This window comes from Pseudochaenichthys georgianus, chromosome 24 (assembly GCF_902827115.2).
Source record: "Pseudochaenichthys georgianus chromosome 24, fPseGeo1.2, whole genome shotgun sequence".
NCBI lineage: Eukaryota > Metazoa > Chordata > Actinopteri > Perciformes > Channichthyidae > Pseudochaenichthys > Pseudochaenichthys georgianus.
Window position 1 is genome coordinate 13,006,114 of NC_047526.1, and position 13,488 is coordinate 13,019,601.

The 13,488-nt window shown below is 43.2% G+C and overlaps 1 protein-coding gene across 2 annotated transcripts in view; it reads right to left on the reverse strand.

Annotated features, from left to right (window-relative positions):
- Nucleotides 1-838: 838 nt before the first annotated feature.
- phip (pleckstrin homology domain interacting protein) overlaps nucleotides 839-13,488 on the reverse strand; it is a 52,914-nt gene continuing 40,264 nt past the window's right edge. The window contains exons 29-40 of one of the 2 annotated variants that reach the window (XM_034076552.2): nucleotides 11,407-11,468; nucleotides 11,115-11,255; nucleotides 9,303-9,423; nucleotides 9,072-9,197; nucleotides 8,746-8,821; nucleotides 8,569-8,628; nucleotides 8,297-8,449; nucleotides 7,851-8,003; nucleotides 7,531-7,742; nucleotides 7,204-7,445; nucleotides 5,782-5,919; nucleotides 839-5,677 (exon numbers count right to left, since the gene is read on the reverse strand). In XM_034076552.2, the coding sequence (XP_033932443.1) occupies nucleotides 4,917-5,677; nucleotides 5,782-5,919; nucleotides 7,204-7,445; nucleotides 7,531-7,742; nucleotides 7,851-8,003; nucleotides 8,297-8,449; nucleotides 8,569-8,628; nucleotides 8,746-8,821; nucleotides 9,072-9,197; nucleotides 9,303-9,423; nucleotides 11,115-11,255; nucleotides 11,407-11,468 (2,245 nt within the window). In that variant the 3' untranslated portion in view covers nucleotides 839-4,916. Of the gene's footprint in view, nucleotides 5,678-5,781; nucleotides 5,920-7,203; nucleotides 7,446-7,530; nucleotides 7,743-7,850; nucleotides 8,004-8,296; nucleotides 8,450-8,568; nucleotides 8,629-8,745; nucleotides 8,822-9,071; nucleotides 9,198-9,302; nucleotides 9,424-11,114; nucleotides 11,271-11,406; nucleotides 11,469-13,488 lie in introns of both variants that reach the window. The other variant, XM_034076551.2, reaches the window with a different exon arrangement.

The following is a 13,488-nucleotide window of genomic DNA, read 5'->3' on the forward strand; positions in this document are numbered from 1 at the left end:
AACAGGTATTAAAGTAACTGATGTTTGAAATGTAGAAGGAACATATTACAGTTAAGCTAAAACATAGTAATGTAATGAGACAGAAATTAATTTAGACAACATCATGTAACTAGCCTGGTAAAGAATTAAAAGCCATAGACTTTATTGTTTAGGTCATTATGGGGATATACATTTCATCTAAATTCATAATAGAAAGACATTTGATGACAGTTTGTTGGAATTCTGTATTCATTTTCTCAGCTTGATAATATCTAAGCACTGACAGGTAGAAGCAGTATCACCAGGAAATCATTCACTTTGTCAGTATCATGATTTTGGTTGTTTTTGAGTCCGAAACATTAGCAGTTCATAATATATTTAGATTTTTAAATAGGATCTCAAGAATTTCATTTAAGAATAACACAGATGCTTGTCAGAAATTCAGAGCTATTGAAATATGTTATTTAGTTCACCTAAAGATGTTGGGGTTTTATTTTGTTGGCACAGGCCAAGTATTAAGATTCTGAGGCTGCACTGGCAGATAGGAGGTCTACAATTAATTTAGAAAACCTGTTCACAGACGGCTGTTGTTTTAAGACACCCCACCAACAGGCTCCAAGCGGCCTACGCAGTAGTGGGTCAAACAGCTGAGGGTCCAGGAGCCCTGAGCGTAGGCTTAAGGGATTGGTATCAGATTTCTCCACACAGGTTGCTGACACCAAAGGGGGACCCAGGAGACTCAGAGCCCCCGCCAGAGTGTGACTCCTGCCCCAATAAGCCTTAATGTGGAGAATAATTTGAGTCTTGGTAGAATAATAAAATCTGTCAAGAAATAAATAACACAATCAACAACAGGGAGGAAAAATGTATATGGAAACACAACTGTTTATTTACTTAAAATATTGGTATGAACTAACAGGACAGCAGTACTTCCCTACACATACATTCTAGCTTTAAATGCTTATTTTTTTTGCATTAAATTCTTTTATATATAAAAGTATCCAAACTAACAAAGACATCCTCTTTGACCCGTTCACGTGAAACTGACGCCCCCTTTTTCCCCTTCCCGTCCCACATCCCCATAAAAACGTAATAAAACATCCCAAAAAGCTTCCTCATCATGGCTCACATGCAGCCACTTCAAGTTCACACACCCTCTGTGACCTTTGACCTCTGACTAAACTATTATCCAATCAGAGGCCACAAACAGAACAACTTTGTCCCTCATTATAGCACAGCCCCACGGTTAATGTGTGTACATGAGCCTCAAAATTCAGTACAGGTAGAGTAAAAGGGCTGATAAAACGGCTGAATCATTGATTTAAAATGTCTCCTAAAAGTATTATTTAGGTTATATCCAAGTGGGAATACACCAACTGATGTTTACAAACCAGTGACTTGCTTTTAAGGCATTTATGACATTATTAGAGGATGTACATTATTACTAACAAGAGTATGGTAACCAGCAGTAATGAATCAACGCTTTAACTTTGACAAATTCCATAAATACAGGTAATGTGCATGATCTGATGATAATGGGGCGATAGCAAAATAACTTCAATGGGAAACAAAACACCTCCATGCATCATCTTATTAAAAACTTCAACCACAAAATGACCATTTATTAATGAAATATTAACCCTGTGTTAGCTAGAATTATCAACGAAAACTTTTTTCATGCATGACTCCACAGCGAAAGAAAATAATCAAAGAATGGAGAAAAGTCTTCATGAGTTAAAGGGGCCCTATTATGCTCACTTACAGGTTCATGTTTGTATGTTGTGCCTCTACTGTGACATGTTTCCATGCTTTAATGTTCAAAAAGCTCTTTCATTTTCTCATTCAGTCTATGCGGCACCTCTTATCACCTGAAACCAGAGCACAGTCTGCTCTGATTGGTTAGCGGTTGTGATTGGTGAACCATTTATAGATGTCCGTCCCTTAGACAATCACGTACAATGTGTTGGCGAACCAGCAAATAGAAGCGCTAGTGTAACATAGTGATGTCACTATGTTACTAAAGTAAACAAAGGAGTCCAATGGAGTCACCAAAAATGATACTACACACTACAGGAAAGGAAAACCACCAAAAGAAACTAGGGCCCCTTTAAAGCAAATAGTTTAACAACAACAAAAGTGAGGCTGTTATGCAGAAGTGCATTACATATAACAGTTTAGCAGTTATGTGTGTTTGGGTAGTAGTGAGCATAAGACTGGATAGATAGTTTTATACTGCACAATTTGCGAGTGTTTGTAGGCTGATGTTTCTAATGTCATTTAATTTTGTTAAAGCCGGCTTCAATTTACTTCAGAGAAATCGAGACATTTCTCCATATTAGATTGTTTTGTTGGAGGCATGCAAGGAAAACCATTTTTCAACAAGAATTCAAGGTAACACAGGGTGAGAGTCTGATATATAAAAAGTCATTTTGGGGGTGAAGTACTCCTTTAACTGGGCTGCTATGTACGGGCAAGATAAGCGAATCAATTGTTCTGGTTTCAAAATGTGAACATCTAAGCAAAATACAGAAAACAACTTGAATTCAGTTGAGTTTTTTTAAGTTGGCTTGTGTATGTTTGAGCTCATCCCTAATGTTTGAGAAGCCTGGGTCTAAAATCTTGTTTCCACAATCTGCTAATAATAATCTGTGCATATATGTAAATATGATTATATTGATATTGAGATCCAAAACCTTTATGTGCCCACAAAGAGTTTATTTTCCCACAAACTATATATTTTCCTGGGTATAGATCATTAGCTTTCTATCTTAAATGCACACCCCCAACAATAGTATTTATGCTCATGCCAATAATCGTTAGTTAAGAAAGATGTTTTAGGCTTCTCTATCTGGAATAAAACTCTTCATATACACAATATAAACAAATCTTTTGTGAAGTAAATATAAGCCAGACTGAGTGAAAAATGGTTAATTGTATAATTGACAGTAACCATTCTAACTCGAATGAATGGTGGTCCTGACCGACAGAAAACACACTATATGTAAAAGACAGAAAATAAAACACATTCAAAAGCCATGTACTAAAACCTCAGTGCCCAAAAACACAGAATTTGGCATCCATAACAAAAAAACAACGATAAACAGATGAGATATACGTTCAATATTATGTGACAAAAAGAGTAATGAAATACCACACCAGTAGCTGATTTGAGCTTTCTGTACTGCGTATGCCGCCATCTTCACAAATTCAGTCCATCGAGCGACCCAATATGTTTGTCTCCAGTCTTTTCTCTTTCATTATACACACCTGTCAGGTGAAGGAGCAGAATCAGCAAGTCAAAAGAAAAGACAGAAAAAAGGCCCGAAAGCAGAAACCGAGTATTAAATATGCCAGAGTAGCGAAGGCACACAATCAGAAAGATGAAAATACGACTTTCTCTCGGCTTTCCGATCCAGTTTGACCTGGCTCAATCCTGTTTGCTCCAGGCCTGACAAAGTGCTAGAACATGCGAGACAGAATTGTGTGTGGATGTGTGTGCGCATGTGTGTGGTCACCATTAAAACATATCAACATTTAAAAAGTTCCATATGTAAATATTTTAAAATACACAGGGTCACTCCCTCCCGCCGACTGCATTGATAACCGCTCCGTGGTAAGTGCATCTCAAAGCTAAGTCCCCCCAAAGCCCCCCCCCTGGCCGTACCTTCGGTATAAACGTGTTGGTTATAGGATAATATATTGACATGGATAATGGTTTTACAACAACAGTAAAGTCTTTTTTTAACTGCTATAAATACATTTCTTTGAGAGGTTTCACAACGATCAAACTGTATGCCACTGTTTGCACGCTGAAAGTGAATGACGCGCTCAGTTGTGTCATAAAAACACACACTCCGATTTCACAAACACGCATAGTCACAACTTGTTCGTACACATACAGGCACATGTACTTTGCAGGGCAGAGGCCAAGCACGCATATACACACATGCACACGCACGCACACATACACACCAAAGACATAAAGGCACAAGGTATTGCTAATGTTGAGGACTCTTTAAAACGTGATCTAACGAGACATATAATATAAATGACCCCTTACATCCCTTTTCTCCTCCTCGCAGTAAAAACTGCTTTTAGGAGAGAAAAAAAGAGATGCTTTTTCTTTCTAAATAACATGCAAAAAATGAACACCCCCACACACACAGGCACACACATGACCAGTAAACAAAACCTACAGATCTACAGTACCAACAGAGGTACACCATTTGGTATTTTAGCGCAGACGGACACGCTCACCGGTGTGTAAGACTTCCGAAACCGAGAGCCGATCATCACGTACAAATCTTAGAAAAAGCAGAAAGGGGAAGGGTCGTATAAAAGAAAAAGCGAGAACAAAGAAGAAGGGGGGGGGGGCGGGGGTGGAGGAAAGACATTGTCGGGCCAGCTGTCTGTAATCTGTCACCAACAATTTCATCTTGGTTGGCATATGACCATCCCACCAGAGAAACTCAGGAAATAGTAAGATACATCCAGCTCTCCTCGTGATTATTTTTCAAGTACTAAAACCGTTCCACTACTGTTTAGCCCGGTCTGACACCAACAGTGTTTAAGGGCAGACGGAGGTGAATAGTGGTTCACTGGACAGGAACGAGACCACCAGCAGGGGAGTCAGTGGGCTCCTGTGGGATCCAACATGGACCAATAATGCAGGACGAGTTGGAACAGGATGAACATGCGTTGTCAAAAAGCCATCGTTTCAGTGGAGCGATGTGCTCACTGGGCCCAGAGCTAGGAGTGGACAGATAAGTGCGCTGTTCTTCATCGCCACGGTTATGAATAGCAGCAGCTGGACGAGCAGCTCTCCAGACGCACACACACAGATGCATTTCTCAATCATGACTCCATCTACTCAACCTCCTCTGATGCGAGAAATCTACTGCAGATTCCTCCTCCTGACTTCCTGTGTATCTGCTCTGTTACCAGCCAATGAGATTGGCTTTGGCCTTCTCCGTCAGCTTTCGGACACGCCCCTTTGAGGATGTGCCAAATGTGATTGACGAGTCCTCAAACAGCAGCTGCCTCTGCTCCTCCTCTGAGTCCTCCTCCACGTACCAGGCGGACCGTCGCCCCTGGTTACGTGTGCGCATGGACCCCCCCGCCTCGTCCCCTTCCCCTTCCTCGTCCCCTTCCCCTTCCCCTTCCTCTTCCCCTTCCTCTCCCTGTGAAGACTCTCTCCGATTGGGTCGCTGAGTGGCCGCCTGCGAAGGAGGCGTGACCTCCTCGTTGGCTCTCCTGCTGCTCCTCCTCAGCATAGAGGGCTCAGGGGACCCGGTCCTCTCCTCAGGGGGCGGGGCTTCATCAGTTCTTAACGCTCTGGGCCGACCGCGCCGCCTAGGCGTTGACGGCATGCCAGAGTCCGACAGCACGGATGTTTCCTGAGCTGAAGACGCCCCGCCTTCATCCCCGGTTGATTGGTCAGGATCATCATTAGGGGTGGAGCTTCTGCGGTTCTTTCTCCTCCCCCCTTCCTCCGGGTCCTGCTTGCTCTTCCTGCCTTTCTTCTTGCCGGGAGGGCGGCCCCGGGGTCTGGAGGGGCTCTCTGGAGTCGTGACTTCTGGAGGACTCACTGGTGGCTCCACTCTGGATCTACGCCCCCGCCTCCCCACTCCCAGGGTCACATGACTACTGTGGCCATTCAGGTGGACTGTGCTCTGGGTTGGAGGGCCAGCAGGAGAGCCTTTATTTACAGGGCAAAATCAAATAAAAGAAGGCATGTGAGATTACATGTGTATCTTATGACTTTCATATTTAACCTAAGCACTACATGGTCACTTATCTTACCAGCTGTAAGTCGTATAGGAGTCCTGAGTTTCCTCCGGGTGCTTCCTCCTCTGCTATCCTCCGCTGCCGGAGAGGGCTTCTCAGGAGCCGGTGGCGTTGCTGACACGGAGGTGTGAGCCCTCAAGGAGCGAGTAGACTCTATATGCAAAAAAAAGTATATTGTCTAACATCTTACATGTGTTCAATTCTTGATAATAAACATTGTTTTTTTTGTCAAGAGTTGGAGGGGAAATGGATGGCCAACTCATGCCTGTACGGTAAATATGAAGCCAGCAGCTGGTTAGCTTAGAAAAACTTGCCTGGCTTTTTTAGAATGTAACAAATACTGCGTACCAGCACCCTTTACGCTTACTGTTTAACATAACATAACATCCGTCAAATTTGGACTCCACTTCCACTGCTATGCTGATGATACCCAAATATATCTCAGCACTACTCCATCCTCCCAGCTCCCCCCTCAGCCTCTTGTAAACTCCCTGCACGACATAAAAACCCGGATGTCGTCCAATTTCCTGAAACTCAACAGCAGGAAACCATGGTTGTGGCACCCAAGGCGCTGCTCCAGAAGGTTGGTGACTTCGTCCTTGAGGTTGACGGCTGCTCCATCTCCCCATCTCCTGAAGTCCGCAACCTGGTCATCTTTGACTCCACCCTTTCCTTCCACTCCCACATCAAGCAGTGGCGGCGCCAAAAAAAGACGGTACCACGGTTTAATACCGGGGCTCGGTACCCATCCCTACATCACTCCCACCCTAATCCACCTCCACTGCCTGCCGGTCAAGTCCCGCATAACCTACAAAGTCCTCCTCCTTACCTACAAGTCCCTCCATGCCTATGCCCCCCAGTACCTATCGGACCTCCTCCGCCCACATGCCCCACCCCGGAACCTGTGGTCTTCAGACTCTGGCCTGCTCACCACCGTCCGGACCAACCTGCGAACCTTCGGGGACCGAGTCTTCAGTGTGGCAGCCCCCACCCTCTGGAACGCTCTCCCTGCGGAGATCCGCAACATCCCCACGCTTGACGCCTTCAAAAGGGCCCTCAAGTCCCATCTGTTTGCTAAGGCCTTTGGCCTCTAATTTATTTGTTGTTTTGTCTGTCTGACTAATTGTCTTGACTGCCTTTTGTTTTGTTTGTTTGTTTTTACTGCTGTTTTTCCTTGTAAAGCGACCTTGGGTCCCATAAAAGGGCGCTATTTAAATCTTATAACAAATTCAAATCATGTATAAGAATAACACATAGTTGTCTTACAGGGCACTACTTGCCGGACTATTTATTTGCTATTTTCAAGAGTCTTGTTGTCACTGTTAGTTTGCCAGGCGACAGTAGCTATAGCAGAGAGTTGTACATCTGATTTTAGCAAGGAAGCAATGAAATGTATTTTCCAAAACGACTACATTTACGTGTCTTTAGGGATCTCACCTGCTGCGCTCTGAGTGCTGCTCGTGGCATTATGTGATGAAGATGAGGAGGGTGGAGAGTGTGTAGAATGGCGTGCCGCACTCCGTGTTCGTCCTGCTGCTGGACTGTCTGCCTTCCCGTTGACCAGCTGAGGGGGCTGTTTGGCGGGGACGATCTGTCTCAGAGAGGGAGGCCGTGAAGGGGGCGGCGACGGCTCCCTTCTCGCGGTCACCCTGGATGATACACGTCTCTTCCTCTCCGGACTAGAGGTAGGATGGAAGGAAAGAATAATTAAAAAAACAGATCTACACAAAGCAAGAGCCTCAAATGAGATGTCCCGTGTTCTACCTGGATGCCGTGCTGCTTGCTGGAGATTCACTCCTCCTCCTCCTGCGCTTCATTGCATGCCGTGTCTGTCTGTCCGTGGTGTGTCTCGTCTGTCTGTCGGTGCTCTGCCTGGTCATTTTATCTGTCAGACCATGGATGGCCTTGTAGTCGGCCAGGATGGAGCTGACGTGCTCCTCAAACAGAGCCGAGAGCCTCAGACTCATGCTGTAGATCTGGTGAATAAATAAAGGACAAGTTATTTAATTTATGTTTTCATGGTACATTTTGCTTAAAGCACTGGATGTAAGGATTGTGTGTGTGTTTGTGTGTGCGTGTCTCACCCGGGACTTCTTACTGGGCGTGTAAGCTTTGGAGTTGCTGAAAATGAGCCGGACGTCTTTGCAGAGCTTAATGGGAGATTGGTACTTTCCTTCTTTGAGCGTTTTGAGGACGGTGCTGAAGTCTATTGGCGAGTCAACGATTTGAAGGTAGTCCTGAGAACGAAAGAGAGAAGTTTGGATATTTCAATTACAGGTTTAAAAGACGAGAACCAAATAAGCCGGGGAGAAGAAGCGGGGGAAAGGAATTAGAGATCTGGGGTTTCACTTTGAAATGGGCCGGGGGAAAAGACTGAACCAAAAGCAAAACGGATTTCCAGATGCCGACTGAATAGCTAGATTCAAGGACCAAAAGAAGGTAATAGAAAATGCAAATGAACCCGAGCCCAATGGAAATGTACATTGAGCTAAACTGAGATCACATAAAGAAAAACAAAAAGAGCACGTACGGGGTATTCCTGTAGGTCCACAGGTTCTCTGAAGGGCTCCGAGTCTTCACACTGAAAGATGAGATCCAGCAGCTCCTTACAGCGGCCCTTCCACGCATGAGGGTCGTATGAAGGGGGGCGCGTTCGCAGTTGCCGCTGCGTAGGCCGACGACCCTGCAAAAAAAGAGAAAAGAAGATGAGTGAATAGAAGAGATTTCACTAGCAAATACAAGCAGACTAGGGACAACTACTAATGTAAACAATTGAGAACACACAATGTTGTCAGATGTTACCTTATGGTTTCTCGTGGATGTTCCAGGAGTATTGGCATCTTCATCCTCCTCCTCATCATCCTAGATAGATACAAAGAGGGAATGATACAAAGGTTACCTACAGCACATTGTAATCTCCCTCCAAGCTTCCAACTTGTCATTTCATTTGCGTGTAATCATGCAGATACACAAACGCACCTCGTCCTCGGAGTCAGAGAAGGTGGCCTTCTTCATAGTTTTATAATGGGGCATGATGTCTGTCATGCTTTGGTCCCTGAAGAAGAAAAAAAGTAGAAGTGTTAATATAGGTGTTAATACAAGCAACCACTGGACATATTGTTGTATTCACATTTGTATTTATGTTGTCTATTGTAATAACATCTGTCTATTCCTTCTTATATTTAATAGAAATATTTGGATTTGACTATAACTTCTTGTGTTTATATACAGCACATATTCCTTTTAATGGAGCAACTATCCCAAAACCACATCCGGCCACCCCAGGATGAGTTGAGTATACTCACTTAATGAAATGCAGGATGAGGTCAGAGACAAACTTGGCGGTGGTGACGATGAACGCTCCGGGCTCGTTGAATGCTTGAGCGTTGTGTTCGATGTAACGCACCTCCCACATCAGGGAAGACAGGCGTCTGCAAAGGAAACGCAAACATGTTGAGTGTGTATTTAGTTCTCTCCCGTACACACACACTGTTCATGTATCTTATTTGACTCAAGAACCAGATGATGTGAGGTACCTGTAGAAGCGGTTCACCAGCCTCTCTCTCATGGTGCTGAGATCAGTGACGTAAGCCACCACCGTGCAGTAGGTGGGGTAAGCTTGGAGGTCCACGGGGAAGGCGAATGGTGCTGCCACATCTGAGGGGGGGAGAATTAGTTAGTGGGTGAAAGATAAGAGAAAGCACAAGAACGTGAAGATGTTTACTGAAACAAATATGCTGTAAGAGACAAGCACTGACAGGCTTCGTCCAGCTTTTAAAGAGTAGGATTTAAGCATTTTAAAGGTAACTTAAACCAACATTTTACACTCTAGAAACATTTATCATCACATTTTTACTAATTAAATAAACGGTTACAAGAAAGGATTTTCCTTCATACACACTCAGTCACTGCTCATTTTGACTTAAATTATACGTTTTAAACATGCTTATTTAATACTTAGCTAGCTCTGGTCTGTTCTGTGGCCGGTGGGGGACACCACGAGACAACAAATATATTTTTTCATTTTTGGAGTGATTGTGTAATGAAATACAACTAAGCATTGTTCAAGGAGTAGACTTGAATTCAAGCGTTTTCCTTATCTTGTAAATATAACAGTTAACACTAAGCATCTTCCAAACATTCAAAACCTTGTGAGAATGCTTTTAGTAAACACTTAAAAAGGTGGATTTCTTATCTTTTTTATATATGGAATTGCAACTTACTACATAAATATCCCCAGGAAACTTAGGACTGCTTTTACTGTTATTTATTTGTAACTTTATAACATCTGTTTACATTCATCTATGGTACCTGTGCTAATGTTAGTAAGTTGACTTGTCTTAAGAGCAATACTGGCCTCACACATCTATCCCCTATTCTTAAGATGTTCCTACTTATTCTGAGCATTATTTCCTAAATATAGCTGGACCTAAAGAGTTATATAAAGCCTGTCCTGTAAACCGACTGCAGCACGGAGCGTAGGAGTAACAGGGAGAGATCAAGAAGGATTTATTGAGCTTCTCTTGTGTTTAATCCCCAGACTGTCACTAGAGGGAGCCCTCACACCAGTTTGAGAGGATTGCAGTAATACAATCCCTTTATATGGCATTACAGCATTTAAGAGGAATTCTAGCAGGCAGCTCAATTTGTGGCTCGACTTGTTAGCGGCTCGTTCCTTTTAACATACGAGCTGTGTTTCTGCTGATGAACTCAGAGCGGTGACTCATGTAGTGTGGAGTCATGCTGCCCTGCTTTACGAGAAGTGAGCCCTCGTGGCCTTGCTTCACATCCCTGCCTATGACATACGGGCTTTTTGTTTTCACAGGGGTTTAAAGGGACAGTACACCGCCGAAAAAACAAAACATATTTTTCATATGATTTTTATTATTCTAGATTGTTTTAGTGTTGGATAGTATGCCATAGAGATGTCTGAAATACATTTGAAAAAATTGTTAAAATGCGACGTGTAAACATTAATGACGTCTTCTTCAGCTGAGTTGTAAAGTTATCTATCTCAATAAATGCACCGGCACTGGCGCAGGGACACAGTTGTAGTTCATTGAAAAAAGAAAATAGGTCCTGCGTAAAATTGCTCACAATAACACCTTTTGATTATCTTGAGTAACCGGGTCCTGGTTTCTGAAAAGAGACACTAATGTCTATCAAATGTTTGTTTTTTTCACTCTGAGCAACACAAGACCAGAGACCCATTTACTTCCATTATTTTCAGAGAAGCCTGACATGTCTAGGGCTGATTTCACCAAGATTCAGCTACATACACAAAATCCAATCAATTAAAAGTTCAACAGGAGAGAGGACAATTATGTATTTTAGATTTTTCATCTCACCGAGTGTGCAGAGCTGGTCGATGGCTTTGATGATGCGTTCACACTCCTCTGCGCGCGTGTGGCAGCCCCACTCCCCCTCCAGAGGGACGTACAGCAGCTCCTTCTGCTCCTGTTCCACCAGCGGGACGCTCATGCCCAATTCTTCAGGGAACGTGGCTTCACAGGAAAGAAAAAGAAACCCCAAAAACCAACAACATCAGAGTTGTAAAATGTTGAATTAATAAAATAAATGACTATTGAATATTTTTTAAATGTGTGTTCACTGAAGTGTGGGAGTATTACAGTGACCTACCATCATCAGGGATGGGCTCCATGTCCCACGGACTCATCTTCTCTGTGTCTCCATTATCCCAGCTGGATGGGAAACAGTTGATATGATTTATTAACATAATCACATTGTAGGCTTTTTATTTGATAGATGACGTGTTGCCAGCACTGACGTCCCTCTGCCACAGCCGAAAGTGGGTGTCATTCTCTAACGAGGCTTTTCAAATATCGTGTGATCTTCAGCACTCCATGTTGATAAGGAAAACTAACACAAGCAGACAATATGCTCATTAATGTTTACAATTGGAATGTCACTGACAATGAAAATAGAGCGTTGCAAAACAAAGGGCAGTGTTAGATGGCCTGCTATTAATGTCAAATTCAATCCGTCATCGATTTCTTCAATGATTCAATCCATGAGGTGTTTGTGCAGAAAATCAGTGTTGTGTCAGCGTTGGCATCGCAAGGAGCTATCTCTCTACATTTGCTTGAAATATTTCCAAATACACACATTCCTGTTACATGTAAACCTTTTTAATGAAATTGGTTCTCACATTTTTCATTATTACAAATGGGATCTAAAGACTCATTCAATTCCAGGACACTTTTGCTGTTGCCAACTTGAGTGATTGATAAAGTCAAACTTAAAAAAAGAAATTGTTCTCAACCCTGTGCATTAATCTCCTTTCCATCCACATGTATTCTTTAACTTCCTCGTAACTGAGTGCTTGTTGATTATGCACCATACAGAGTACATTATATAGGGTTTGGTTCATGGTAGGGTAGCATATAACATTCATTTAACATATATATCAGGGGTGCCCAACCAGTCGATCGCGGGGAGATTCCCAGTCGATCGCGAGATGTGTCTAAAAATAGAACAACAATATTCTGTTTTATCGTTAATGTCCTATAACATAATCTTCCTGTACCAGAATAATGCACTTGAACGCATCAAAGCTTTGTGATTGGCCGGCGTGACCCCATGTGTCGGGGCATGGCTGGTGGGCACTATTTCGCTGACGTTGTCCGTGTCAACAGGAGTGACAGTCCGCACACACACAAGATCGCAATTATGGCAGAAGCAAAAAAGCCCAAAATATATAATTTTCACTCCGAGGGGGAGGATGATTATTTTTGTATCTATTCCAATTCAAAGTCCATCTGTCTCGTCTGCAATGCGGGCGTGGCTTTATCGAAGAAGGGTCATTTAGGAGCGGCATTTCAAAACAGTGCACAAACGCTACGAGACGGAATTCCCTCCTAATTCTGCCCTATGCTCATACTTGCCAACCTTGAGACCTCAGAAATCGGGAGCATTTCAAAACCATCGCGGGGGGAGGGGTGCTAGTGGATCGCCGGAGCTGTATTAGCTTAACATTAACATGCTTATTGTAGTTGTAAGTGCACTGTCTTGATGGAGCATATGTGTCGGCTGGACCTGTGTTATAGAGGAAAGGAGTGAGCAGAGGGGAGTTTTGTCGATTTTTGTTCTGTTTTTTGTGACTATCTTCCTCACCCTGTCAGACTTTCAGTTGCGCGCACTACTAAAGAGACCATGGAAACCAAACAATGGTGTAGCTGTATTAAAGTTCGAGTGGAAACAGTCGTGACGGAGTAAATCCGATTTTGTCAGAAATCGGGAGAAATATGACCCCGGGAGGAAACCGGGAGAGGGCAATGAAATCGGGAGTCTCCCGCGAAAATCGGGAGGGTTGGCAAGTATGCCTACGCTCCCAAAAGGTGAGGGGCCTGAAAGGACAGCTAAATGCACAGCAGCCCATTTTCACCAGGCCCAACAACAAGAGCAAGACTGCTACCAGAGCATCTTATCGTGTCAGTCACGTTCTTGCGAAACACATGAAGTCTTTCAAAGACGGCGAAGTTGTGAAAGAAGCTTTCCTGGAGACTGCAGACGCGCTTTTGGGGGACAGTAAAAATAACAGTAGCATTTCAACAGGTTTTTGATATAATAAAAACTCAAGTTAGATACCGTTATTAATCAGCTGTAAGTTTTAGTTTGTTTGAACTTATTCATTATAATTATTGTACAAAATAGTATAAGAATGTTTAAATTGATTATAGTCTATTGTCAATTCAGGTTAAG